General features: G+C 35.7%; 1 protein-coding gene and 1 pseudogene across 1 annotated transcript in view; one reads left to right on the plus strand and one right to left on the minus strand.

Moving 5' to 3' along the window:
- The window catches only part of LOC127454543 (free fatty acid receptor 3-like), a 36,248-nt pseudogene extending 12,908 nt beyond the window's left edge, over nt 1–23,340 (plus strand).
- The window catches only part of iglon5 (IgLON family member 5), a 242,426-nt gene continuing 225,949 nt past the window's right edge, over nt 10,616–27,092 (minus strand). The window contains exon 8 of the mRNA XM_051721423.1: nt 10,616–22,984. Within this exon, the coding sequence (XP_051577383.1) occupies nt 22,884–22,984 (101 nt within the window). The 3' untranslated portion in view covers nt 10,616–22,883. The remainder of the gene's footprint in view (nt 22,985–27,092) is intronic.

A 27,092-nucleotide genomic window follows, 5' to 3' on the forward strand; every position in this document is an offset into this window, starting at 1 on the left:
GTCTGTTTGAAGTGCGAGACTTATCTGCTCTGACACTGCACAAGAGAAAATTAAAGTTTACAGACATTTAATGATAGTGCCATATTATCTACTATATAATGCTGAATATTATGTATAATCATTGGTATAGAATTGGGTTAAACATTAACCCTAATGCTTTTTCTGAATCCTTGTTATGATACAGTGTATGAAACTTTACAACCCCCAAATTGGGACAAATTTGGTCCCCCTCAAGGTTCAAATCATTGTATATAATAATGTTATGGTAGAATATAATCCTAATGTCAAATGTCATGTCTGATTTGATTTCATCAGTAAATGATTATTATTTAAGTACATAAGCATGCACTTACATTAAATATTTATTTTGAAAATAATATCTAAATCTAGATCTGAACTTTTCTTAATTCAGGCTTAAAGAATCATGAACCGAACCAAATCGTGAGATTAGTGAACCGTTATACCCTAGTATGTGTATTCAGTTTATGAGCTTCTGGCTTCAAACATTAATTTTGAAGTGTGCAGCACATGCTGATTACATAAAATGAATTAAATCGCAGCAAACAGTCAAACAGTTACATTATACTGCAATATTTTCCAGGACATTTTGGTATTTTCTTATTTTCCATCACTTTTCCATGACTGGAAAACTGCATTGAAAAATTCCAGATTTTCCAGGACGTGTGGGAACCATGGTGATGCTTTCCAGATGTAAAACAGCTATCTTGGAGATGTACGTGAGCTTTCTGTGACGCTACAGAAAAGGTTAACATCACTTCTTTTATCTCCCTGATAGCACACATACATCACATGTAATGTAAGTACACCGTGTGTGTGTTTACATCTAGAAGACATATTTTTTAGGTTGTTTGCTCATCTTTAATGTGCCTATAAGATATTTCCTCTCTGATGTCAATAAGACATTCAGCAGATGTCTTTCAGATGTTTATAATTTCCCAGATGGCACACAAACATCTCTGAGCTGTCTGTTTTAGATCTTTTCATCTAGAAAGCATCACAATCTAATAAACATCTGCTAAACATCTTAAAAACATCTTAAAAACATCTTAAAATCATAAACGTCTCAAAGTCATCTGCTGAATGTCTTATTGACATCTGAGAGAAAACGTCTAATAGACATGTAAAATAATTGTCTTCCAGATGATGTGATGAAATAGAAGTCTGGATGATGTACATGTGCTATCGGGGTCAGAATGTTTGTAAATCTGATCGTTTTAAGATGTTTAGCAGATGTTAATTAGATTGTGATGCTTTCCAGATGAAAAGATCTAAAATAGACATCTCAGAGATGTATGTGTGCTATCTAGGCTACTCTTCAACACTGTCAGATGGCACACTAACAGCAAATCCACAGTCCCTGCGTGAAGTATATTGCTTATCAAGAGCTGCACCATAAGGCATCCCAGCTCCATCACGTAAAATAAAACAGTCTTTTCTAAGCTAGGCTATTAATATGACTGGACTCTTCATCTAATTTGCATGCAAGCCTACATGATTTTAAACATATTTTTCAAAAAGTTCTATTTCTTTTTAATGAGGGAAATATTACTATGTGAACCTTTGAGGTTACGGAGGCCCTGAGGTATGTCTGCAGAAAGAGGAGTTTTGTTGTTTGTCTAGACATTACACATACTTTTCAAGAAAGATCTAGAAAAAGAAAGGCTTCTTTGAATTTTTTTTTATTTTAAATTAGTTTTTATTTAGTTAAAGTTTATGAGGAAATTAATTTGAACAGATATTTTGTATTTAATGTAATAAACATTAAAGGGCAAAAGCTTTTGAACATAATCGGTCAATTTTTACGCTCATGCAATATTATTTTCAACGGCTGCTCTGAAGACAAAAATAGATCACAGAAAGCACACAGCAGAAGCTGTAGAAAGCAAATATGCTTGTACATATAAAAACTCAATACTACTGTAAAGAACAACAACAACAAAGAATATTAAAAGAAAGTTCAAAGTGAAGCAAACCACAACAAGGAGAATAAAATCAATCTGAAATTTTCCTTTGAAGGGCACAACAGTTCTTACATATAGTTGATAAATGTTTACAGTAAAAGTGTGCAGGACTAAGGATATTGTATTTTCATGTTATGTTGTTATGTCTTAGCGTGACGTTGAGGTTGTGTCCTAATAGACGATTCGAAGCTACTCGATTTTGGTAGGAGTTGACACATTTACTGACTGTTTTTGCAGAATTCGCTCTCTTCTTCACATCTGTCACACTAACCGATTAAACATGTTAGGGGGTGACAGACAAAACCAACTTGGTTTCGCAACAAGTCATAATAGCAGTATGAGACGGTGACATCGTAATAAATTGTATGAGTTAGCTCATACCAAACCTTTCGACTTTTAATTCCATAGAGAAAAATAAATAAACCAACAAAGTACAGTGGCATGCAAAAGTTTGGGCACCCCTGGTCAAAATTTCTGTTGCTAGTGTAACAGGGAGCCAGCTGATAGATAGCCGTGTAATGTGTACAAACCTCACTCTTCTGACCTCAAGAGGTGCACTAGCGACTGATGCTACGGGCTGTAGCCTTTAGCCTCCTTGTTAGCGCACTCGCCTCCCATACCGGAGACGCCAGTTCGAGTCCCGTACGGAGCGGGTAGAACAGGAGCGTCACAATGGTGCCGTGACCCGGATGGGAGGTTTAGGGGGGGTGAGTGTAACGGGGAGCCAGCTGATAGATAGCTGTGTAATGTGTACAAACCTCACTCTCCTGACATCAAGAGGTGCACTAGCGACTAATGTTAGGGACTTTAGCCTGCTTGTTAGCACCTCCCATGCCGGAGACGCCGGTTCGAATCCCGTACGGAGTGGGTAGAACAGGAGTGTCACACTGTGAATAGTTAAGTGAGTAGAAGATGAACTGATCTCCAAAAGGCATAAAGATGAAACATTCTTTTCAACATTTTAAGCAATATTAGTGTATTATTATTTTGTACAATTTTAAAGTGAAAAAAGGAAAGGAGCACCATGTAAAAGTTTGGGCACCTCAAGAGATTTGAGCTCTCAGATAACTTTTACCAAGGTCTCAAACCTTAATTAGCTTGTTAGGGCTATGGCTTGTTCACAATCATCGTTTGGAAAGGCCAGGTGATGCAAATTTCAAAGCTTTACAAATACTCTGACTCCTCAAATCTTGTCTCAACAATCAGCAGCCATGGGCTCCTCCTCTGAAAATTAAAATAATTGATGCCCACAAAGAAGGAGAAGGCTATAAGAAGATAGCAAAGCATTTTCAGGTAGCCGTTTCCTCAATTCGTAATGTAATTAAGAAATGGCAGTTAACAGGAACGGTGGAGTTCAAGCTGAGGTCTGGAAGACCAAGAAAACTTTCAGAGAGATCTCCTCGTAGGATTGCTTGAAAGGCAAATCAAAACCCCCGTTTGGCTGCAAAAGACCTTCAGGAAGATTTAGCAGACTCTGGAGTAGTGGTGCACTGTTCTACTGTGCAGCGACAACTGCACAGATATGACCTTCATGGAAGAGTCATGAGAAGAAAACCTTTCCTGCATCCTCACCACAAATTTCAGCATCAGAAGTTTGCAAATGAACATATGAACAAGACTGATGCATTCTGGAAACAAGTCCTGCAGACTGATGAAGTTAAAATATAACTTTTTGGTCGCAATGAGCAAAGGTATGTTTGGAGAAAAAAGGGTGCAGAATTTTATGAAAAGAACACCTCTCCAACTGTTAAGCACATGGGTGGATCGATCATGCTTTGGGCTTGTGTTGATGCCAGTGGCACAGGGGAACATTGCACAGGTAGAGGAAAGAATAGATTAAATTAAATACCAGCAAATTCTGGAAGCAAACATCACACCATCTGTAAAAAAGCTGAAGATGAAAAGAGGATTGCTTTTACAACAGGATAATGATCCTAAACACACCTCAAAATCCACAATGGACAACCTCAAGAGGCGGTTTTGCCATGGCCCTCACAGTGCCCTGACCTAAACATCATCGAAAATCTGTGGATAGACCTCAAAAGAGCAGTGCATTTAAGACGGCCCAGGAATCTCACAGAACTAGAAGCCTTTTGCAAGGAAGAATGGGTGAAAATCCCCCAAACAAAAATTGAAAGACACTTAGCTGGCTACAAAAAGCTTTTACAAGCTGTGATACTTGCCAGGGGGTGTTACTAAGTACTGACCATGCAGGGTGCCCAAACTTTTGCTCTGGGCTCTTTTACTTTTTTGTTATTTTGAAACTGTAAAAGATGAAAAAAAAAAAAAAAAAAAAAAAAAAAAAACAAATTTGCTTAAAATATTAAAGAAATGTGTCATCTTTAACTTTATGCCTTTTGGAAATCAGGCCATCTTTTGCTCGCTTAGCTATTCACAGCAACAGAAATTTTGATCAGGGGTGCCCAAACTTTTACATGCCACTGTATGTTAGAACAATTACTTTCCAAATTTAACCCCTAACTCTAAACTATACCTAACCATAAATTCTTACCCCTTTCCCAAACCCTAAACCTAACCATGATTTTAGTTGGAAAAGAACTTTAGTGTACCACGGAAGAAAGAAAACAGGGTTTAAACGAAACGAGGGAAGCATATAACAGGTTATTGACATACATCAGTCATTTTTATTGTATAAATAAACATGAAATGGGTAACAAAGTTTGTTCAATGATGTTTCATTTCCTTAAAGTGTTGGATAGGAGACTAAATTGCTAAAATTTGATGCTTGTATTGTATCGATTTAAAATTCTGTTTGTTGATTGTTTGGTCTCTGTGGGAATAAAAGTTGTACCATTTCATACGCTATCTTATGATTTCATCATAAGTTGTCATTAGACTATGTTGGACAAAAAGACTGCCTTCTCTGAAGCCGTATATTTCTTCACGTGAAGCCGAGTAGCTCACAGAAATAAGAATAGGATCACTGTGTGAACACGAACAATTCTAATATACTGAGTTAGGATGCATATTTCATGGACTTTCATAGCTTTACCTGTGAATGTGCACATTTGTGTATTTGTTCTTTCAGGGGTTGCCATGTCCATGCACGACTTCAAAGAGAAAAGTTTTAACTATTGTATAACTATTTGCAATATGTGGCTGATTTAAGGGTTTGGATCAGATCTGACCAGGACAATGACTTGTCATGCTCATTGGTCAAGGCCAAGAGAGTCCACTTCAACGACTGAATGATAATTTCAAACAAGTTGGATGTTGTTGGAGAGTCGACAGTGCTCAGCGGGAGTAGAGTTGATTGGGACTTTTAACCCAGTGAGCACGATTTAGATTCACAAATGACTATGTAAATGAAGTTTGCCGCTAACAATCAGCTTAAAAGGGCCGTTCAAACAGGAAAAGTTATTGTGTTCTAAAACTAACATGATCACATGGGAAATCGACATGCTGCTTCCGAAGTTAATGTACCCTGAAATCGACCAAATTCGACCAAAAATTGCCATCCCCCATCAGACATTTCTGCATCAATTCAAATGAGTTTATCTTTCCCTGTGTTGCTACTATTATCTGAGTTACTGGTTCTGTTCTAATGGAAACCAGGAAGTAATTGTGTTCACAAGTCAGGGGTAGCATTTTTGCTCTAAAATTATATTTTTACTCAACTGACAGTAAAGTCTAGGGTTGGGGTTTGGGTTAGGGTGTGGGGTTAATAAAATAAATATTCCTGTTCACTGTATTACATCATTTACATTGTAAATGCTCAATAATTTATATATATTATATATATATTCCATATGAATACATCCACATAAATTCTTGACAATGTCTCAAGATCTCAGCAGTTTTCTTAGGCCTATCTCAAGATATCTAATGCTTTCTTTATTTAATATATACCATGAAATATAATAATAAGGTATGCCAATGTTATAGTCAAACACATTTTTTTTAATTTATTTTTTTTTAACTATATTAGGCTACATTTTTTTTGTTTGTGTTTAAAGGGATAGTTCACCCCAATATATATATATATATATATATATATATATATATATATACACAGGTGCATCTCAATAAATTAGAATGTCGTGGAAAAGTTCATTTATTTCAGTAATTCAACTCAAATTGTGAAACTCGTGTATTAAATAAATTCAATGCACACAGACTGAACTAGTTTAAGTCTTTGGTTCTTTTAATTGTGATGATTTTGGCTCACATTTAACAAAAACCCACCAATTCACTATCTCAAAAAATTAGAATATGGTGGCATGCCAATCAGCTAATCAATTCAAAACACCTGCAAAGGTTTCCTGAGCCTTCAAAATGGTCTCTCAGTTTGGTTCACTAGGCTACACAATCATGGGGAAGACTGCTGATCTGACAGTTGTCCAGAAGACAATCACTGACACCCTTCACAAGGAGGGTAAGCCACAAACATTCATTGCCAAAGAAGCTGGCTGTTCACAGAGTGCTGTATCCAAGCATGTTAACAGAAAGTTGAGTGGAAGGAAAAAGTGTGGAAGAAAAAGATGCACAACCAACCGAGAGAACCGCAGCCTTATGATTGTCAAGCAAAATCGATTCAAGAATTTGGGTGAACTTCACAAGGAATGGACTGAGGCTGGGGTCAAGGCATCAAGAGCCACCACACACAGACACTACAGTTGTCTTATTCCTCTTGTTAAGCCACTCCTGAACCACAGACAACATCAGAGGCGTCTTACCTGGGCTAAGGAGAAGAAGAACTGGACTGTTGCCCAGTGTTCCAAAGTCCTCTTTTCAGATGAGAGCAAGTTTTGTATTTCATTTGGAAACCAAGGTCCTAGAGTCTGGAGGAAGGGTGGAGAAGCTCATAGCCCAAGTTGCTTGAAGTCCAGTGTTAAGTTTCCACAGTCTGTGATGATTTGAGGTGCAATGTCATCTGCTGGTGTTGGTCCATTGTGTTCTTTGAAAACCAAAGTCACTGCACCCGTTTACCAAGAAATTTTGGAGCACTTCATGCTTCCTTCTGCTGACCAGCTTTTTAAAGATGCTGATTTCATTTTCCAGCAGGATTTGGCACCTGCCCACACTGCCAAAAGCACCAAAAGTTGGTTAAATGACCATGGTGTTGGTGTGCTTGACTGGCCAGCAAACTCACCAGACCTGAACCCCATAGAGAATCTATGGGGTATTGTCAAGAGGAAAATGAGAAACAAGAGACCAAAAAATGCAGATGAGCTGAAGGCCACTGTCAAAGAAACCTGGGCTTCCATACCACCTCAGCAGTGCCACAAACTGATCACCTCCATGCCACGCCGAATTGAGGCAGTAATTAAAGCAAAAGGAGCCCCTACCAAGTATTGAGTACATATACAGTAAATGAACATACTTTCCAGAAGGCTAACAATTCACTAAAAATGTTTTTTTTATTGGTCTTATGATGTATTCTAATTTTTTGAGATAGTGAATTGGTGGGTTTTTGTTAAATGTGAGCCAAAATCTTCACAATTAAAAGAACCAAAGACTTAAACTACTTCAGTCTGTGTGCATTGAATTTATTTAATACACGAGTTTCACAATTTGAGTTGAATTACTGAAATAAATGAACTTTTCCACGACATTCTAATTTATTGAGATGCACCTGTATATATATAATCTGCCATCCCAGATGTGTATGACTTTCTTTCTTCAGCAGAACACAAACGAAGATTTTAAGAAAAATATCTCAGCTCTGTAGGTCCATACAATACAAGTGAATGGTGATCAGACATTTGTAGCTCCAAAAATCACATAAAAAAAATGTAAAAAAAATCCATATCTACAGAAGTGATATGATAGGTGTCGGTGAGAAACAGAACAATATTTAAGTCCTTTTTTTCTCTAAATCTCCATTTAAACTTTCACTTTCAGATGTGAAAGTGAAACTAAACAGCCACCACATGTGACTTTCAGATGTAAAAGTGAAAGTGGAGATTAAGAGTAAAAAAATGACTTACATTTTGTATCCGTTTCTCACCCACACCTATTGTATTGCTTCTGAAGATATATATTTAACCACTGGAGTCTATTAGATTACTTCTGTTTCCTTTATGGGATTTTTGGAGCTACAAAGGTCTGATCACCATTCACTTGCATTGTATGGACATACAGAGCTGAAATATTCAAAAAATTGTGTTCAGCAGAAGCAAAAATGTCATACACATCTGGGATGGCATGAGGGTGAGTAAATGATGAGAGAATTTTCATTTTTGGGTTAACTATCCCTTTAACAATATTGATGATAAAATGTATATATTAATTTTTTGCATTATTTTAATGAGAATTTAGGCCGACAATGTGCTAAATTGTCATCAAAATGTGATGATGCAAAAAATCTCATTAGTCCTAAAAATACTTAATATTCTTTTAGCAAAATATAATTTATGTTATAAATAAAAGATGTTTCATTACAACACATTACAAAGTGCATAATAACAGTTCAAATTAATGCACAGATAAATAGAAAATTATATTCATTTCATACTCTTAAATATTTGTGTTAATAGTTAGTGACTAAGTGTTATAAACACAGCACTATTAGTGCAAGATGCTGGAAAACAGTCAAAGACGTATGTCTACGGCATGTTTGCATTGTCAAACAATTAAAAAAAAAAAAATTGTGCAGTGGAACACAAGAACGCATCCTGTAATAACATCCCCTAAGATGTGTCTTCTGTTTAGGGAAATTTTGCAGCTATACAACGAAGCACAAAGATCTTTAAATAGCTGTTCTTCCTACAACATATAGTGATGAGTCAGAAGAAAAGTGAAGAAAAAAAAAAACACAGAGTAGTGTTATGTTAAAAACAAAATTCATTTTTATTTTCTCCTTCAGTTTAAGTTCTTTACTTTTTCTCCTCCTTATGGATTAAAAAATGTACACACACCTAAAAAGAAACGACAGAAAAACTGTAAAACAAATTTTTTCAAAGAAACTCCATATATGACTTATGTGATATATTTCATGTTTTCTAAATCTATACAAAAATTTTGTGTGAGTAACAGACCTAAATTGCACATGATGTCAGCCACTGACTGTCTTATGAGACACAATGTTTTATTCCTGCAGGGGGCGCTTGACGCTCCGAAAACCAAATCCTCTTTTCATCTGCATTTAAATCTCAGAATGTTTTATATCAGAACTGAATAGTTTTTTTTTTTAAGTAGTACAATGGAGAAAGGAACCTCAGTTTTTTGTCTGATTATGACAGACTCACAGTTACGCAATAACAAGGTATCTCATACTAAATAATTTTCAGCGTTGATAAAAAATATATAAACAAGAACAGATGAATGATTGGAGGGGACAAATCACCCCCTTCACAGCATTCCCCCCAAATCTACGGCACTGCAAAAGATTAGTTCCGATTTCTTCTTTTTGGCATAATTCGTTCAGTGACTATTTTACAATCACTAAAGGCATCTTATGCGGTTTCACTCAGGCTTGAAAAAACCCAAAAAATTAAATAAATAAATAATTTTTCGGTAGAAACGGCAAAGAAATGCACGATTGAGATGGCCTGTCAGATTGTTGAAAATTCTAGTAAATGGTGAGGATGTGTTTTGCACCGGAACTGATCGGTCCTTGTTTGAATTTAATATATGAATTTAGGGGATAACATTTGGATTTTAACTTTTAATGTTTTCTTTGTTGTTCTTTTTAATAAGCACCCAAAAACCTATCCGAGGTGGGGTTGAAAATAGGATCCCTGTTGGAAATATACAGACAATACAAATTAGGCATTAAACTTGATAATATGTATTATTGAAGTAGTATTGCTTTTCAGTTGAACATGAATTTGTGGAACTGCATGTGTATGTATATTTGTATAGTTAATACAATCTTTAAAATACATTGCATTAGTCATGCATAGATTACCTGGAGGAAATTGAGTAAGGGGGTGAACAATGTGTGGATTTGTATTCAAGCACTTTGGCAGAAACGAGAAAAATTGTTGGCACTCATCGCCATCAAAGGTGCCCATCTCTGATGTAAGACTAAAAATACAATTCACTTTTGGCACCATCCTGTGGGCACCTCACCTGGAAAAGTGTCAACACCACTTCCAGCTTCGGCCACTGGGAGCAGTGATCTGAATTTCGGTATGCACGGACCAATTTCTGCAGCAGAACTTTCAACATCGTGTCGCCGAATTCAAAGTGTGATCAGTCTGTCAGCTAGTGTAACTAAACAGCTAGTTACAATGTACCAGAATGGAACAGAAGCATGGGTCTTGCGATGCATTTTTAAAAGTTGACAACATTAATAAAAACATGTCGTTTTAATAGTTTGCCAAATGGTTCATAAATAGTTTTAAATATGTTAATAGTTAGTGACTAAGTGTTATAAACGCAGCACTATTGGTGCAAGGTGCTGGAAAACAGCAAGACGTATTGGAACAGTCAAAGACGTATGTCTACGGCATGTTTGCAATTTCCAAAAATTAAAAAAAAACAAATTGTGCAGTGGAACACAAGAACGCATCCTGTAATAACATCCCCTAAGATGTGTCTTCTGTTTAGGGAAATTTTGCAGCTATACAACGAAGCACAAAGATCTTTAAATAGCTGTTCTTCCTACAACATATAGTGATGAGTCAGAAGAAAAGTGAAGAAAAAAAAAAAAACACAGAGTAGTGTTATGTTAAAAACAAAATTCATTTTTATTTTCTCCTTCAGTTTAAGTTCTTTACTTTTTCTCCTCCTTATGGATTAAAAAATTTACACACACCTAAAAAGAAATGACAGAAAAACTGTAAAACAAATTACTTCAAAGAAACATTACATCACAGCACAGAATGTGTCGTTGTGGAAGACAACGTTCTGTTCTTTCCACTGTTGTTCAGTTGCGTCATTGATTTCTTGGATAGTCGACAGTTATGGGGGATAAAATCCATTTGTCTGAAACAGAATCACAAACCTTCATACCTGCCGTAAGAAGGCCAGAGAATGTACACAGACATACACACACTCACACACACATAAACAGCTATTATACAGAGATACTGAAGTGGAGGTCTGGGGTACATAACCCTGATGAGATGCTTGGATCAGGGGGTGGAGGAAAGGAGAAGAGACAGGGAATAAAAGGGAAGGACAAAACATGCAAAAAAGCACGTTATTAATCACTTTTTTTTATTATTTGTTTTCAGGTAAAAATATCTAAACATCCATAAAACAAGATACATTTACTAAGAGAAAAACTGTATACAACAAAAAGAATATATCTTGAATTAAGTTGTTTTTAAGCATAAACATCACTACAGTTTGTTGGATTTATGCTTAAAAACAAGAAATAAAAAACAATTTGCCAATGGGGTAAGAAAAATAAACTTTATTCAAGATATAATCTCTGTCAACAAGTCTTAATATCTTATGCAATTTTGCTTCTCAAGTAAATTCATCTTGTTTTAAGGATGTTTAGATATTTTAACTTGAAAACAAGACTTTTTTGCAGTACAGCGAAAGGGAGATGGGCACAACTGATTTACAAACTTGCTCAAAAACAAACTGTCACTGGGTAATTATCTGTATTTACCATCATGACTGACAGTGCAGACTTCACTTTGCTAGAAAAACAGCATGCATTGTTGACATTCAGCATGACTCGGAATGAAATGCTTATTGAAATTCACCACAGTGGGTCACAAACCCACTGATTTTGCAGGAACTGGCTCTGTAATGTTTTCTTAATGGTTATGCGGTGTTATGACAAAGGAATTAGTATAATTATGCACATAAGTAATTAGTGAGTTCTTGTTCAAACAAATGCAAATGATTGACATAAAACCATCTGTTTCTTTAAAATACATGGAATTACAATGAAGAGAGTATCTATCTATCTATCTATCCATCCATCCATCCTGCAGGGGGCGCTTGACGCTCTGAAAACCAAATCCTACGTGCATCCGCATTTAAATCTCAGAACATTTAATATCGTAACTGGATTGTTATTTTTAATAAAAACTGATAATTGCAAGCGTTCATACCTGTGAATGGAAATCCGTTTCAGCATTATCTAAGAAAGCATTTTTAAAAATCCTCATTCAGTAATAATAATCAACTGTGATTGGCCCATCCTGGCCAGCGCTGAAAACAATAACAGGTACCAGGTGACACTGCCGTCTATGCTAGAGGGGGATTTTGCGACACTAGTTTGGCAATACCAAGTCGTACAATTGAGAGGGGAACCTCTGATTATGACAGACTCACAGTCATGCAATAACAAGGTATCTCATACTAAATTTTCAGCGTTGATAAAAAATATATAAACAAGGACAGATGCATGATTGGAGGGGACAAATCACCATCTTCACAGCATTCCCCCCAAATCTACAGCACTGCAAAAGATTAGTTTCGATTTCTTCTTTTTGGCATAATTCGTTCAGTGACTATTTTACAATCACTAAAGGCATCTTATGCGGTTTCGCTCAGGCTTGCAAAAGAAAAAAAAAAAAAAGAAACGGCAAAGAAATTGAGATGGCCTGTCAGATTGTTGAAAAGTCTAGTAAATGGCGAGGATGTGTTTTGCACTGGAACTGATCGGTCCTTGTGTGTGTTGAGGGTGGTGTGTTGCGGAAATGTCTTATATTTTTTGCACTAAAATGTTAAGTTCTTGTTTGAATTTAATATATGTATATAGGGGATAATATTTGGATTTTAACTTTTAATGTTTTTTTTTTGTTTTTTTAATAAGCACCCAAAAACCTTTCTGAAGTGGGGTTGAAAATAGGATCCTTGTTGGAAATATACAGACAATACAAATTAGGCATTTAACTTGATTATATGTATTATTGAAGTAGTATTGCTTTTCAGTTGAACATGAATTTGTTGAACTGCATGTGTATGTATATTTTTATAGTTAATAGAATCTTTAAAACACATTGCATTATTCGTGCATAGATTACCTGGAGGAAATTGAGTAAGGGGGTGAGCAATGTGTGGATTTGTATTCCGGCACTTTGGTAGAAATAAGAAAAATTGTTGTCTGTCTGTCTGTCTGTCTGTCTATCTATCTATCTATCTTCCTACTAACATATCTATCTACCTATCTACTACTGAAAATCATGCATCACAATGTCATGCATCATCAAATGTACTTCAAACCAAAATGCCTTCCTTTGGCTGCTTTAACTCAATAGTCTCTCTAGCGGGCGATCACACAGGACATATTGTTGTGTTCAAAAACTGGAAAGACGGAAAGCAACTGAACTGAATTTAGGAACGTTAGGGTCTCGAGATGCGTTTTTAAAAACTATTTACATTTTACGCAAGCTCTATTTCATGCATTGTTCTCAAATGTATCAGTTTGTAACTCATGACACATTGCAATTGTATTTAATGCTATAGCAGACATTAGTGTAATAAATGTAGTCTTCTTTTTCAGGCCATTGCCTTGATCTCACTACGGAAGAAAAATAAAAAAGGTAATTCTGACTTGAAATCTCGCAAATGCGATGCCATTTCTTGTAACTGTGACATTATCTTTAGCAATTGCAACTTTATTTCTCGTAATTCATGCAATTACAGGAAATAAAGTCGCAATTGCTAGAGATAAAGTCGAATTACAACATATAAAGTGACAATTGCGAGATATAATGCAGCAATTGTGAGATCTAAAGTTGTGATTATTAGAAATAATCACAACTGCGTACGAGAAATAAAGTCGTAATTATAAGAAATAAAGTAAATTAAAAGAAATTAAGTCACAGTTTCTACATATAAAGTCACAATTACAAGAGTCACAATTGTGAGATCTAAAGTTGCAATTACGAGAAATAGTCACAATAATAAGAAATAGTCGCAATTGCTAAAGCTGGGGCAGTAGTGGCTTAGTGGTTAAGGCTCTGGGTTACTGATCAGAAGGTTGGGGGTTCAAGCCCCAGCACTGCCAAGATGCCACTGTTGGGCCCTTGAGCAAGGCCCTTGACCCTGTCTGCTCCAGGGGCACCATATCATGGCTGACTGAGAGATTTCCACTGTATATGTGCTAATGTGTGATAAATAAATACAATTAATTATCTTAAGTAAAAATTACGAGAAAAAAATTGCAATTGCAAGATATGTAACAATTGCGAGATCTAAAGATGCATTTACGAAAGTCACAACTATGAGAAGTAAAGATTTAATTATAAGAAATAAAGTCATATAAAGTCACAATTACAAGAAAGTCGCAATTGTGAAATATAACATACTGTAGCAATTGCTAGATCTAAAGTCACAATTACAAGAAAAAATCACTATTGAGAGATCTAATTTAACAATTACAAGATCTAAAGTTGCATTTACGAAAGTCACAACTATGAGAAATAAAGTCGTAACTATAAGAAATTAAGTCATATAAAGTCACAATTACACGAGTCACAATTGCGAGATATAACCTAGCAATTGCTAGATCTAAAGTTGCAATTACGAGAAATAGTCACAATGACAAATTTTTTTTTTTGGCGCAATCGCAACATATAGTCACAAGTACAAGTCGCAATTGCGAGATCTGAAGTTGCAATCACGAGAAATAAAGTAACAATAATAAGAAATAGTTGCAACTGCTACATAGTCACAATTACAAGTCACAATTGAGAGATATAACATAGCAATTGCTAGATCTAAAGTAAAAATTATAAGAAAAAATTTCAATTGCAAGATATAATGTAACAATTGTGAGATATAAAGTTGAATTATAATATAAACAATTACGAAATAGTCACAATAATAAAAAAAATTGTTGTTGCAATCGCTACATATAGCCACAATTACAAGTCACAATTACGAGAAATAAATTCACAATTGCTACATATAAAGTCACAATTACAGGAGTCACAATTGCGTAATATAACTTAGCAATTGTGAGATATAAAGTCACAATTATGAGGAATAAATTCACAATGACAAGAAATAGTTGCAATTGCTATGTATAAAGTCACAATTACGAGAAAGTCGCAATTGCGATATATAACATAATTAGTCACAATTATGAGAAAAAAAACACAATTGCGAGATATAATTTAACAATTGCGAGATCTAAAGTTGCATTTACGAATGTCACAACTATGAGAAGTCGTAATTATAAGAAATAAAGTCATATAAAAGTCACAATTACAAGAAAGTCACAATTGCGAGATACAACCTAGCAATTGCTAGATCTAAAGTTGCAATTACAAGAAATAAAGTTACAATTGCGAGATATAACATAGCAATTGCAAAATCTAAAGTTGCATTTACGATAATTTTATTTCACAATTATGAGAAAAAGGCACAATTACAATAAATAAAATCACAATTACGGGAAATAAATTAGCAGTTGCTACATATAAAGTCACAATTACGGGGAAGTCACAATTGCAATATATATATATATATATATATCAATTTTGAGATATAGAGTCGCAATTATGAGGAATAAATTCACAATGACAAGAAATAGTTGCAATTGCTATGTATAAAGTCACAATTACGGGGAAGTCACAATTGCAATATATATATATATATCAATTTTGAGATATAGAGTCGCAATTATGAGGAATAAAGTCACAATTACGAGAAAAAGAAATCGCAATTGCGAGATATAATGTAGCAATTGAGAGATCTAAAGTTGCGTTTACGAAAGTCACAACTACGAGAAGTAAAGATTTAATTATAAGAAAAAGCCACAATTACAAGAAAGTCGCAATTGTGAGATATAACATACTGTAGCAATTGCTAGATCTAAAGTCACAATTACGAGAAAAAACCCACTGTTGAGAGATCTAATTTAACAGTTACAAGATCTAAAGTTGCATTTACGAAAGTCACAACTACGAGAAATATAGTCGTAACTATAAGAAATTAAGTCATATAAAGTCACAATAACACGAAAGTCACAATTGCTAGATCTAAAGTTGCAATTACGAGAAAGTCACAATTACAAAAAAATAAAAAATAAAATTAATAAATACAATTAATTGTCGCAATCGCTACATATAGTCACAATTACAAGTTGTAATTGCGAGATATAACAGCAATTGCGAGATCTAAAGTAGCAATTACGAGAAATAAAGTCACAATTACGGGAGAGTTACAATTGCGAAATATAACTTAGCAATTGTGAGATATAAAGTCACAATTATGAGAAATAAAGTCACACTTACGAGAAATAAAGTCGTAATTGCTAAATATAAAGTAACAATTACGAGTAAGTCCCAATTGCGAGATATAAAGTTGCAATTATGTGAAATAAAGTCAATATTATTAGAAATAGTGACATATAAAGTCAGAATTAGCATTTTTTTATTTTTTATTAATTTGATTTTCTTTTACAATGAGATCAAGGCACCATTTGTTGAATAGAATCTTGGTGAACAAGTAAAGTCAACAAGTTAATAGCTAGCTACCTAAATAACACATCTGGTTCAATGGCATGGGCATTTGAAGTTAACTATTGCTCGTATTGTACTGCATTTCCCATATTTGGCAGCAAATAATCTTGTGATATAACTGATACGTACCAATAATGAGGATCTGTATCTTATAATTCATATTGTATTTGTCAGCTATATCTGATTTTGACTACCAATGTTCAGACTATCTAACATTTGCCCACGTTGTATTTTCTATTTCTACATGCAAACTGTCAGTATATTGTTTCAAGACACACAGTATCAATAGTCACTGACATTTTAAAAGTAAATTCTCTCTGTACATATTTAAGTTGTATGTAGGCTATTGCATTAATAATGCAATATGGACATTCTGAAAAAAACACATGCAATACCAAAAGCAACTGAAGAGATGTTGAAAAAGAACTGGTGGAAAAACAGCTTAATCAAACATTCTTTTCATTATCTTTTTTTATTGCACTAATTATACTCAGATAGCTTAAAGGGTATGGATAAATACTTTTGTGCTCTTGTATATGATTTATCATGCCCAATCAAAAGTAGTTTAAGGAAGCAGAGATGTTGCAGAGTGATTTGTTAGCGCCCACTAGTGGCCCACTTACTGCATTAACATTATATAAAGACCCAGGACTTCACTGTTGGTTTGTTCACATTTAATGGGATCTAATCTGGGACACATCCACTTTGAATTTGATTTAAGATTCATAGGCTTGAGCTTCATGTGAAAAAAACATCAAATTTACTGTTGTGCTGTTTTCATGAAGTTGAGGACATTTTCACATCCCAAGCCTTGTTGCCGAGTCAGTCGATGACTTAAAAGACAGCGCTTTTGTATGAAGGTACCTACTAAGGTTGAATTGCAACATCTAACACACATTAAAATTACAAAAACATTTCTCTGTAATTTTATAGCATTTTGTTTTGTATTGCAGTGCACATTTATAATTTCGGCTTAGTTTTTATTCTTTTGCACTCCTCCAAGAACTCAAGTTCTTATTATTTGATTTAAAGAACGTATTTTTACTAGGTTATCGCCTTTGTAATATTTTAGCGATAATACCTCTGCCTAGCTGACAGGATGTTATGCCAACATTGGATTCAGACACATCTTAATGCCTTCCTACACCATTCAAAAAATGATTTTCTTAATTAGTATGTTTGTCTCGTTTTCCTGTAAAAAATATCTAAACATCCTTAAAACAAGATAAATTAATTTAAGATATTATGAGCTGTTTTCAGTTAATAGATCTTGAAGTGCTGTAAATGTTTTTTATTACCCATTGGCAAATATTTTAAGCATAATTTTTTGTTCGATTTATGTTAATTCAGATCTGCAGTATTTTCTTTTAAGTCTTTGTTATTGTCCCATACAAATTTCATCCCAGTTCATTCCGTCTACCCTTCGCTGAGAGCTCCGTCTCTAATCACAGAAACCATTTAAAACCTGCTCAAGTCCAGGTGTCCCAAAACCCCGTCCCTCCTCCACACCAGACCTCTAGCTCAGTCCCCTCTCAGTCTGAATCTTGGAGCGGGAATCATGAGGGGAGAATGATCCCATCCCATAACACACCAACAGTGCTCCATCACATCACATCAATATTCAGACATCCAACAAATCTCCACCCAAAACAAACATTTACATGCTTTATACCCACATCGAGAATTGCGACGACATTTCATACACATTTTGTTTTTGTTTTTGTTTTCTTATATTTGTTGAGAACACATGTACACAGAGATGGACTGGTGATGCTAACATGAATATGACTAGATAAAAAGCGAGATCAAAAGTTGAAGAGACCCCCTTACCTGCATTTGTGCTTAAAATATAATCCATATATGTACCAAAACTATATGGACACGAGTCGCAACTAAAAATGCATGAATGTCATTGCATTAGAGTGTCATGCTCAAGCTTTTCTCAGAACTATCGTAACTTTTCTGAGCCATTTGTTTTCTACTTCGACTTTTAATCAAGTGTTTTCAAAGTATTCAAATGCCTATTTTTTTTCATTTGATTACTATGAATGTATGTCCGTGATTGCTCTTTTTAAGGCCAAGGTTTTCCGAAGTGTTCAAATGCCTATTTTCTACATTTGATTACTATGTATCTATTGTTTTATAATTTAAAAACCTAACACATTTTTTCGTGAAATGTTTTGCACGAAGAGTTTGTGCTGTATTTCTCATGCACTTCTATTCGTCCAACACTCCACCATAGTTTTCTCTAGTGTGTAAGTGCTCTTATATTTCCTCAATTTCTCTTTTTTAAGGTCAAAGTATACTTTGGTTTTTCAAAGTGTTCAGATGCCTATTTTCTTCATTTGATTACTATGTATCTATTGTTTTTATCATTTAACATCCCAACACATTTTTTGTGAAATGTTTTGCACGAGGGTCTCTTGGTTTGATATTGTATTTATTGCGAAGACATCTACACATTTTCAAGTTTGCCTTAAGTGTCTAAATACTTTTTGGGGCCAATGTACTAATGTATGTACTTCTGGACAAAATTTTGAACATGCTGTACTTGCTACTAAACAGTATGTGATTTTTGTACATCGGAGAGCAATTGAACAGGACAACCGGAGGAGAAGTTTTCTAAAGCAAAATTATTGCATTCAAACTATGATTTGTAATATGTGTCTTGCAGTGCGTAAAATCTCCTATTATCCGGGCACATTGTACAAATACACTGCATTTTGTAGATTCATTTAGCTTTGTAATAATGGCATAGTGCCCGTTAGACTTTGTAAATTGGACTTTAACTAGGTTTAAATTTTATTTTGGTGTTATTGCTGGTTGAAATTAAATAATGAGACACAGCAACTATACATTATCGTGTTATAGTATGTACAGCATTAGCATTAGAAACATAACGGTCAGAAATGATGCACTCATGCAGGGTCATTGTGAACAGATGCATAAACCACAGCAGCCACAGTGCGTTAAGATGCACACTGCTGCGTTACGTCAAAGCCTCTTTACTGTGTGCTCTTAAGTGGAGGTTAATTAGCCTGTCGGGGATTGGACTCCACATCGGGCTTAAGACTCGAGTCAAAGGCACAGCTGTCCTTGAAGAGGGATCTGTCAGCGCCAGGACTGAGCTTGATTTATGAGCTCTGCCGCTCACCAGATGGGGGACAGAGAAAATATGATGGTCCGCTAGCGAGTCACAGTTGCAGGCTAATTACATCTTTATTTCCCGCTAATCTGATTCTCTTTTGACAAAAAAAAGGGCTGCTCACAGACTCTAATGCTGTGTTCCATTCACTCGGAAAGTTAGAATTTCCATCTTTCAACAGAACAGCACTTTAAGTCGAAAACTAGTGCGGAAATAAGCAACTGCAATTTAGATTTTTGGGTGTATGATGTCAAGCGAACATGGTGGCACTCAGAGAGATCGCTAAATCAGCGTTCCTACTTTACGAGATTTATAAAAACCCTGTTGAGCAAACGTTTCTGTGTGTAAAAGATGGTAAATGTTCCTATGTTTTGCTTACAACTGCAGCTAGCATTGAGTAGCATTGCAATTTGGTTTCTTCGTTGATGATCCAACACCTGCAAAGCTAACAGTAGTGTTGCCGACCGTTTTGTTTCCTTATGAGGCATCATCTTCTGCGCATTGTGAATGCCTTTTTAATTTAGTTCCAACCATAAGTACAAATATCCAACTTGGAATGGAACGCAGCATAAGACCAAGATGTTGGCATGTAATTGCAGAATATTTTGGGTTTGGTCACCGAACCAGAAATGAGTGTTACATCATTATGGCAGAATACATTACAGTCATAAACAGCATGGATACATACGCATTTTAAATTATATTGGGCGCATACACACTAGAGTTTACACTGTGTCAGAGAATGTGGCTAAACCACTGATTTCAACAGGGATAGTGTGTCGCAAAGACATAGAGGAAAAATGCAAGTGTTCGTGAAAGCGATGCTCCATCATGCAACCAAAACTTTTGCTGCAACGCCCTCTGATGTAAGCATCCATTGACCAATGAGACCTTCAGACAGGCGGGTCCAGTTGTGTTTCTGGAAATCCAATACACGGTATTCCCACTTGATTTCAAACTAACCGGTTTTTCCACACCCTCAAAACGGATCTTATGCATTTCTATCCATCCAACGCTCCACCATAACTTTCTCTAGTGTGTAAGCGCTCTTACATTTCTTGGATTTCTATTTTTAAGGCCAAAGTATACTTCAGTTTTCCGCGTACTGTGACGCAAAATTCGTCATCGGCACAGCACACACAGACTGTCTGTGTGCAGCCTAGATTTTCTAGATACACGGACAGTCAATACGCATCGTTGGCACATTCCCCTACCTTTAACTGTCCTAAAGAGTATCACATAGCAATCATAGCGATTATGTCAAGTGCGGTCAAAAGAGTGTACTTTGAAAGGCTTGCGGAAAAATGAAGCATATGGACAGGTCGACTCAAATCACTTCCATTTTTTAAAAGTTAATCATGGAAAAACAGAGCACATCACTTGAAAAACTTTTGTTGTCAATGAATGTGATTTTAGTACAAAATATTTTCACACACGGCTTGCGATCAGCTCTGTCGTTTTTTTTCTCACATGGAATTACTATCATATTAATTTAAATACTTATTAACATTGTCATCATCATCATCATCATTATTATTATCATCATTATTAACACCAAAAAAGTAATACAGTTAACCTTGCAGATTAAAATGTACACAGTGCAGGGGTTAAAACAGGGGTCGGTGCAGGAAGTGAGGTCACAAGAGGGACATTTCTAACCGGTACATGCTATCCACAAGCAACAAGTTGATGATTTGCTTCAGGGCAGGAGACACCAGAAAGTTTTGCTGCTTTCAAGTCCTCTTGGAAACTTCATACTTAAGAGTTTGATGTGATGATTGGAATGAAATATATGAATTGAGCTATTTTTTTTTTTTACTTCCTGACAAAAAAAGGAAGCTTTTTTTAGCAATAGTGCAACAAAATAAAGAGCAAAAAATGTGCATTAGGTTTGCGATTTATGCATTATATTGTCTCATAAACCAGTAAAATGTGTTGTATTTCTGGCTACTTTAACACGCTGTTCTTAATTAACAGCACACACAATGCACACAAACTAAACTGTATAGTCAACATTCACAATTACAATAAATTCATACGATCAATGCCGATTCGCTTCTGCAATAATTTTTTAATTGACTTGCCCCCAACATGGTAAGTTTTGGTTTAATATACAGAGATACCAACTGGTGTTTATGGTATTGTGGTGGCGTTCAGTTAATTGACATTGACCCCAACTCAGAAAGTTAAGGCTTAAATATAATTAAAAGTTTCCAAAGTGTGCATTCACCAAATAGTTTTCACAACTATTATTTCATTTACAGTACATGCCCTCAACTCGTAAAGTTGCATTTTAAAGAGGATCCAATGTTTCCGAAGTGGTAATTATGACATTATGGTGCCCTTATGTGCGTTCACTAATTCGTTTCCGAAATGATTAGTTAATTGACATGCCCCCAACTCGTGAAAGTTGGGGCTTAAGGAAAATCCAGTGTTTTCGAAGTGGTAATTACAACATTATGGTGACGTTCATGTATATTCACCAATTCGTTTCCACAATGATTCTTTTATTGACATGCCCCCAAGTCGCAAAGTCCTGGGTTAAAATTCCAAGTTTCCTACTGGAAATTACAACATTGTGATGGTGTATGAGCGCTCATCTCATAAATACGATCATTCTAACGTGACTTGAAAGCAGCAATATCCTCCAAGCCAAAAAGGCTGAAACAGGCTGATGGGAAATGTTTTTAATCACTGGAATGAGGGGCGTCTACACTGCATAAATATTTACACTGAGGGTGAAGGACCGACGCTCTGTTTGATGAACCACTAGACAGACTGAGGATAGAATGAGGGCTGGACAAGAGTCAGATGTTTGCATTTGGTCAAGACCCCAAAATGAAGCAAACAAGGCGCCAAGATGGATGCCCATTCCTCTAACCCTTGCTAGAAAGTATGTGGTTTGACATTATTCATAGTAGCTACGTATGTCAGAATGCACTACCATTCATTCAGATCTCTGCATTCAGATCCGAGATTCAACGGCCAATAGGCCCGCTGGTGAACTGCCACGAACCTCTTCTAGAGGGTCACCTGATCTTGAGCACTGTAACCATCACTGTCAACACCGTTACATTCACAGATTTACAACCCACAAACAACAACAGCATGTCCAGCACGCACATCAAGACATGAGCCGTTTCACACTTTTCACACATTACTCAGATATATACTTGTCGTTCAAATCATTTGCATCACACATCAGGTTTGGACGTTAAAAGGTGACCAGCGTTGAACACAGCAGGGGGTATGAAGCAGTGATATGCGATCGGGCGTGAATAAGAGAGGAAATAGGACGAGAAGGTGTGACCAAGGTGATGTAGCGATGGCTCCTGGATTAATGCATAATTTCGTTTTGTTCACAGTGATGGGTTCGTATTTAAAGACTCCTTCCGAGGTGGGGAAGTTTTAGACCTTCATCAGAACAGAAACGGAGAGGCAGAACCAGAGGGCGACTCCTGATAAACGGGCGTGCAGAGACACCCCTCCACCATACACTGCCCCGGGCCCTGAAAGAGTGAAGAGAACAGAGGAGAAGAGGTGAAAATGTGGCTTTGACATCACAGGTAAAAATGTCATTTTAAAATAAATAAAAATATAAAAAGTAATTTCAAACAGTAATAATAATTTGCAGCATTACTAATGTTTTAGGAGTGTTTTGGATCAGTTTATTGCATCGGAGGTGAAGAGAATTAATTTATTTTAAAGGGTTGTGTACATTCGATTATAAATAAATGAGTACAAAACATTATTTTTTTAAAAAAAAATTTTTTGCTAATCTGAGCAGCATTTATCTTGAAAAAACAAACAAACAAACAATTTATTAACATTTTTGTTTTTGATTTTCTCCCCCTTTTCTCCCCAATTTGGAACGCCCAATTCCCAATGTGCTCTAAGTCCTCGTGGTGGCGTAGTGATTTGCTTCAATCTGGGTGGCGGAGGATGAATCTCAGTTGCCTCCATGTCTGAGACCGTCAATCCGCTCATTTTATCACATGGCTTGTTGAGCACGTTACCGCGGAGACATAGTGGCATCCACGCACAACTCGCCACGTGCCCTACTGAGAGCGAACTACATTATTGTGACCACGAGGAGGTTACCCCATGTGACTCTACCCTCCCTAGCAACTGGGCCAATTTGGTTGCTTAGGAGACCTGGCTGGAGTCACTCAGCATGCCCTGGATTCGAACTCACGAACTCCAGGGGTGGTAGTCAGCGTCAATACTCGCTGAGCAACCAAGGCCCCCATTTTAAGTATTTAACTAAACAATAAATAATTGTATAAGATTATAAAATATATATAAAAAATTATAATATCATTTTTTAATTTAAAAAAATTAATAAGATGACATATTGTCCATGCCTCGTTTGCACAAATGAATCATTCAAATGAACCGACTTCCCAATGACTCATTTGAACGAGAGTGGGCATATTTAGGTAACGTGTTTGCTTCAGTTCGCTCGCTAATGCTGCAGTCGCCATATGTGACAAAAATAGCGATCTCTTTGGAAAAAATGTTGACAACAGTTAAGCACTATATTTTATATATTCCATACTTTTAGTTTGTTAATCACCACTGTACGGTGATTTCATCAAAACACTGAATTAAGATCAAAAGGTCTAAAGTGTTCTCTGAAGAATGAAGTACGGTGTACGAGATGTGCACAACACAATAAAAAAAAAAGCTGAACACACAACAGAATTAAGCCACAACACAACAAAATAAAGCCATAACACAAGTTATTTTGTTGTGTTGTATCATATTAATTTTGTCATGTTGTGGCTTATTTCTGTTGAGTTTTTAGCTTTTATTTGCTTTGCTAATTTGTTTGTGTTGTGCACCCCTCTGTCACCATACTGAAGTAAAAGCTAAAGGTAGTAGGACGTTTGATGGAAAGATAATAGTCCACGACCACATGACAGAGGCAGAACGAGTGAAAATATATGGAATGGACGGCTGGTGACTCATTATGGAAAAACTCACGGAGATAATGGAAGAAAAAATGAGAAAAGATAGAATGAGAAAGGAGCGAGAGCTATGGAGGACTCGCTCACAATGGTAATGCATGAGGGAAGAACAGAAATCATTCACTGGAGACTGAAATGTTGAAGAGCGGAGGGAGAGAAGAGGGAACAGATGACTTCCTGCAGTAACAGGACACAAGTCAAGTCATTTTTATTTGTATAGCGCTTTTCATAACACACATCGTTTCAAAGCAGCTTTACAGAAAATAATGCTTTCACAGACAATGGAACTGTAATATCTATAAAGTCTTAGAGTCGTCATTGTGTGGTTTGATTAAATATGATTGTAAATTGTGTATACAAATAAATAATTAAATAATAATTGTATTTAGAACACCAGTGAGCAAGCCGAAGGCGACTGTGGCAAGGAACACAAAACTCCAAAAGATGTTTGTTAATGAAGAAAAATAACCTTAAGAGAAACCAGACTCACTGTGGGGGCCAGTACCCCTCTGGCTAAACCGCATGAATATAAAGCCAATATTAGTTATTTGTGTGCAGTGCAAGTCATGGTTTAAAATGAGTAAACTAAGTAAGTGTTAAGGGCCAGTGTTTAAAAAAAAAGATTTTTTTATGAACTGTAATAATAACAACAGAGCAGGAAGTGCAGGAGGACAAATGAGGAGAGAGTGCCGCACCGACATAATGCACAGATTAAAAAAGAAGAGTTGGGGGAGGAAGGAGTTGGGTGAGGAAGGAGGGATTACAGACCAACAGAAAAATAATGGAAGAGGGGACTGACATGGATTTGGCATGTAAAGCACATGTGTACCTTTACATGTGGGTAGTTGACATTAAAATGTTGACATGATCTAATCCATCTAAAACGATTTTAAACATTTGCTTATTTTATTATGCATTCTAACCCTATAGCCTATTAATTGAGAAAGTACATGAAATGGTTGTGCTTGTAAATTGTATATTTGTATATAAGAGAATTTAAAATTCATCCACACGCCATGACCAGGTAAACTGAACTTGTTAAGCAAATGGTGATTAAATATGGTGAAAATAAATAAAAATAAATGAAAGGGTTGCCAACATTTTGCCACACAAAAAGCTGTTTTGCCATCCAAAGCGCTTGAGCATGTTGAACCTTATACTCTCAAAATTTAACACAATTCATCAGTTTTTTGTTTTTGTTTGCCTATCTTAGCAGTATTTATCTTGTAAAAAAACAAATAGGATCTCAATTAGGGTGTCAGCATCAAACAGCATTTAGACAGATCAATTTGACATTATACAATCCATCTAAAACTATTTTAAACATTTTGCTTATTTTATTTAATATGCATTGTGACCTCATAGCCTACTAACTGAGAAACTACATGGAATATTTACTTGTAAATTGTATATTTGTGAGTTACTTGTATATTAAATGTGAATTGTTAGTTCTTTTGAAATAATAACGCTTAATGTGACACCGTCAGATATAAGTAAAAAAAATCTCTGTCGTCTTTTGCCCTTGCTACAGTATATAGATCACCCGGGCCGTATTCTGATTTCCTTGGTGAATTTGCATATTTTGTATCCGATCTATTAGTTACTGTGGATAGAGGTTTAATTGTTGGTGAATTCAACATTCACATAGATAATGAAAATGACACATTGGGATTAGCATTTATCAATATTCTTAACTCTCTTGGAGTCAGACAATATGTGACAGGACCAACTCGTCACCATAATCATATGCTAGATTTAATTCTGTCATATGGAATTATATGTCATATGTTGATACTATAGAAATTCTGTTGCAGAGCGATGACATCTCAGATCATTATCTCGTCTTTTATATGCTGTGATCAGCTAATGTCACTCAATCTACACCACACTATTGTTCAGGTAGAACTATTCTTTAGACCACTAAAGATAGCTTCACTAATAATCTTCCGGATTTGTCTCATATACTCAATAAGCCAAAAAGTCTAGAAGAACTTGATGTAATAACAGAAAATATAAATACAGCCCTCTCTAGCAGTCTTGATAACGTCACCCTCCTTTGATTAAAGAAAGTTAAAGAAAAAAGCCATGCACCATGGTACAATGATCACACTTATGCTCTAAAGAAAGCAGCTTGGAAAATGGAGCGCAAGTGGAAGAATACAAAATTAGAGGTATTTCGCGGTGCATGGAAGGATAGTGTCTTTAGCTACAGACAGGCACTAAAAGCTGCCAAGTCAGCATATTTTAGCAAACTCATATAAAATAACCACAAAAATCCTAGGTGTTTATTCAGTACTGTGGCTAAATTGGTTAGGAATAAAGCCTTGACTGAACCAGATATTCCGTCGCAGCACAATAGGAATGAATTTCTTTACTAATTAAATTAAAATCATCAGAATTAAAATTAGAATTATGCAATCGTCTGCCACAGTACCTCAGAAAACCATGTCTTATAATTTTCCTCACGAGCAACTCCAATCCTTCACTGTCATAGGTCATGAAGAGCTAACAAAACTTATCGAAACATCAAAATCCACAACATGTATGTTAGATCCAATACCAACTAAGCTCTTAAAAGAGGTATTGTAATATGTAATCTCAGGACCTCTTGTTAATATTGTTAACTCCTCGCTATCCTTAGGATATG

The sequence above is a fragment of the Myxocyprinus asiaticus genome, chromosome 16 (genome assembly GCF_019703515.2).
Source record: "Myxocyprinus asiaticus isolate MX2 ecotype Aquarium Trade chromosome 16, UBuf_Myxa_2, whole genome shotgun sequence".
Classification (NCBI taxonomy): domain Eukaryota; kingdom Metazoa; phylum Chordata; class Actinopteri; order Cypriniformes; family Catostomidae; genus Myxocyprinus; species Myxocyprinus asiaticus.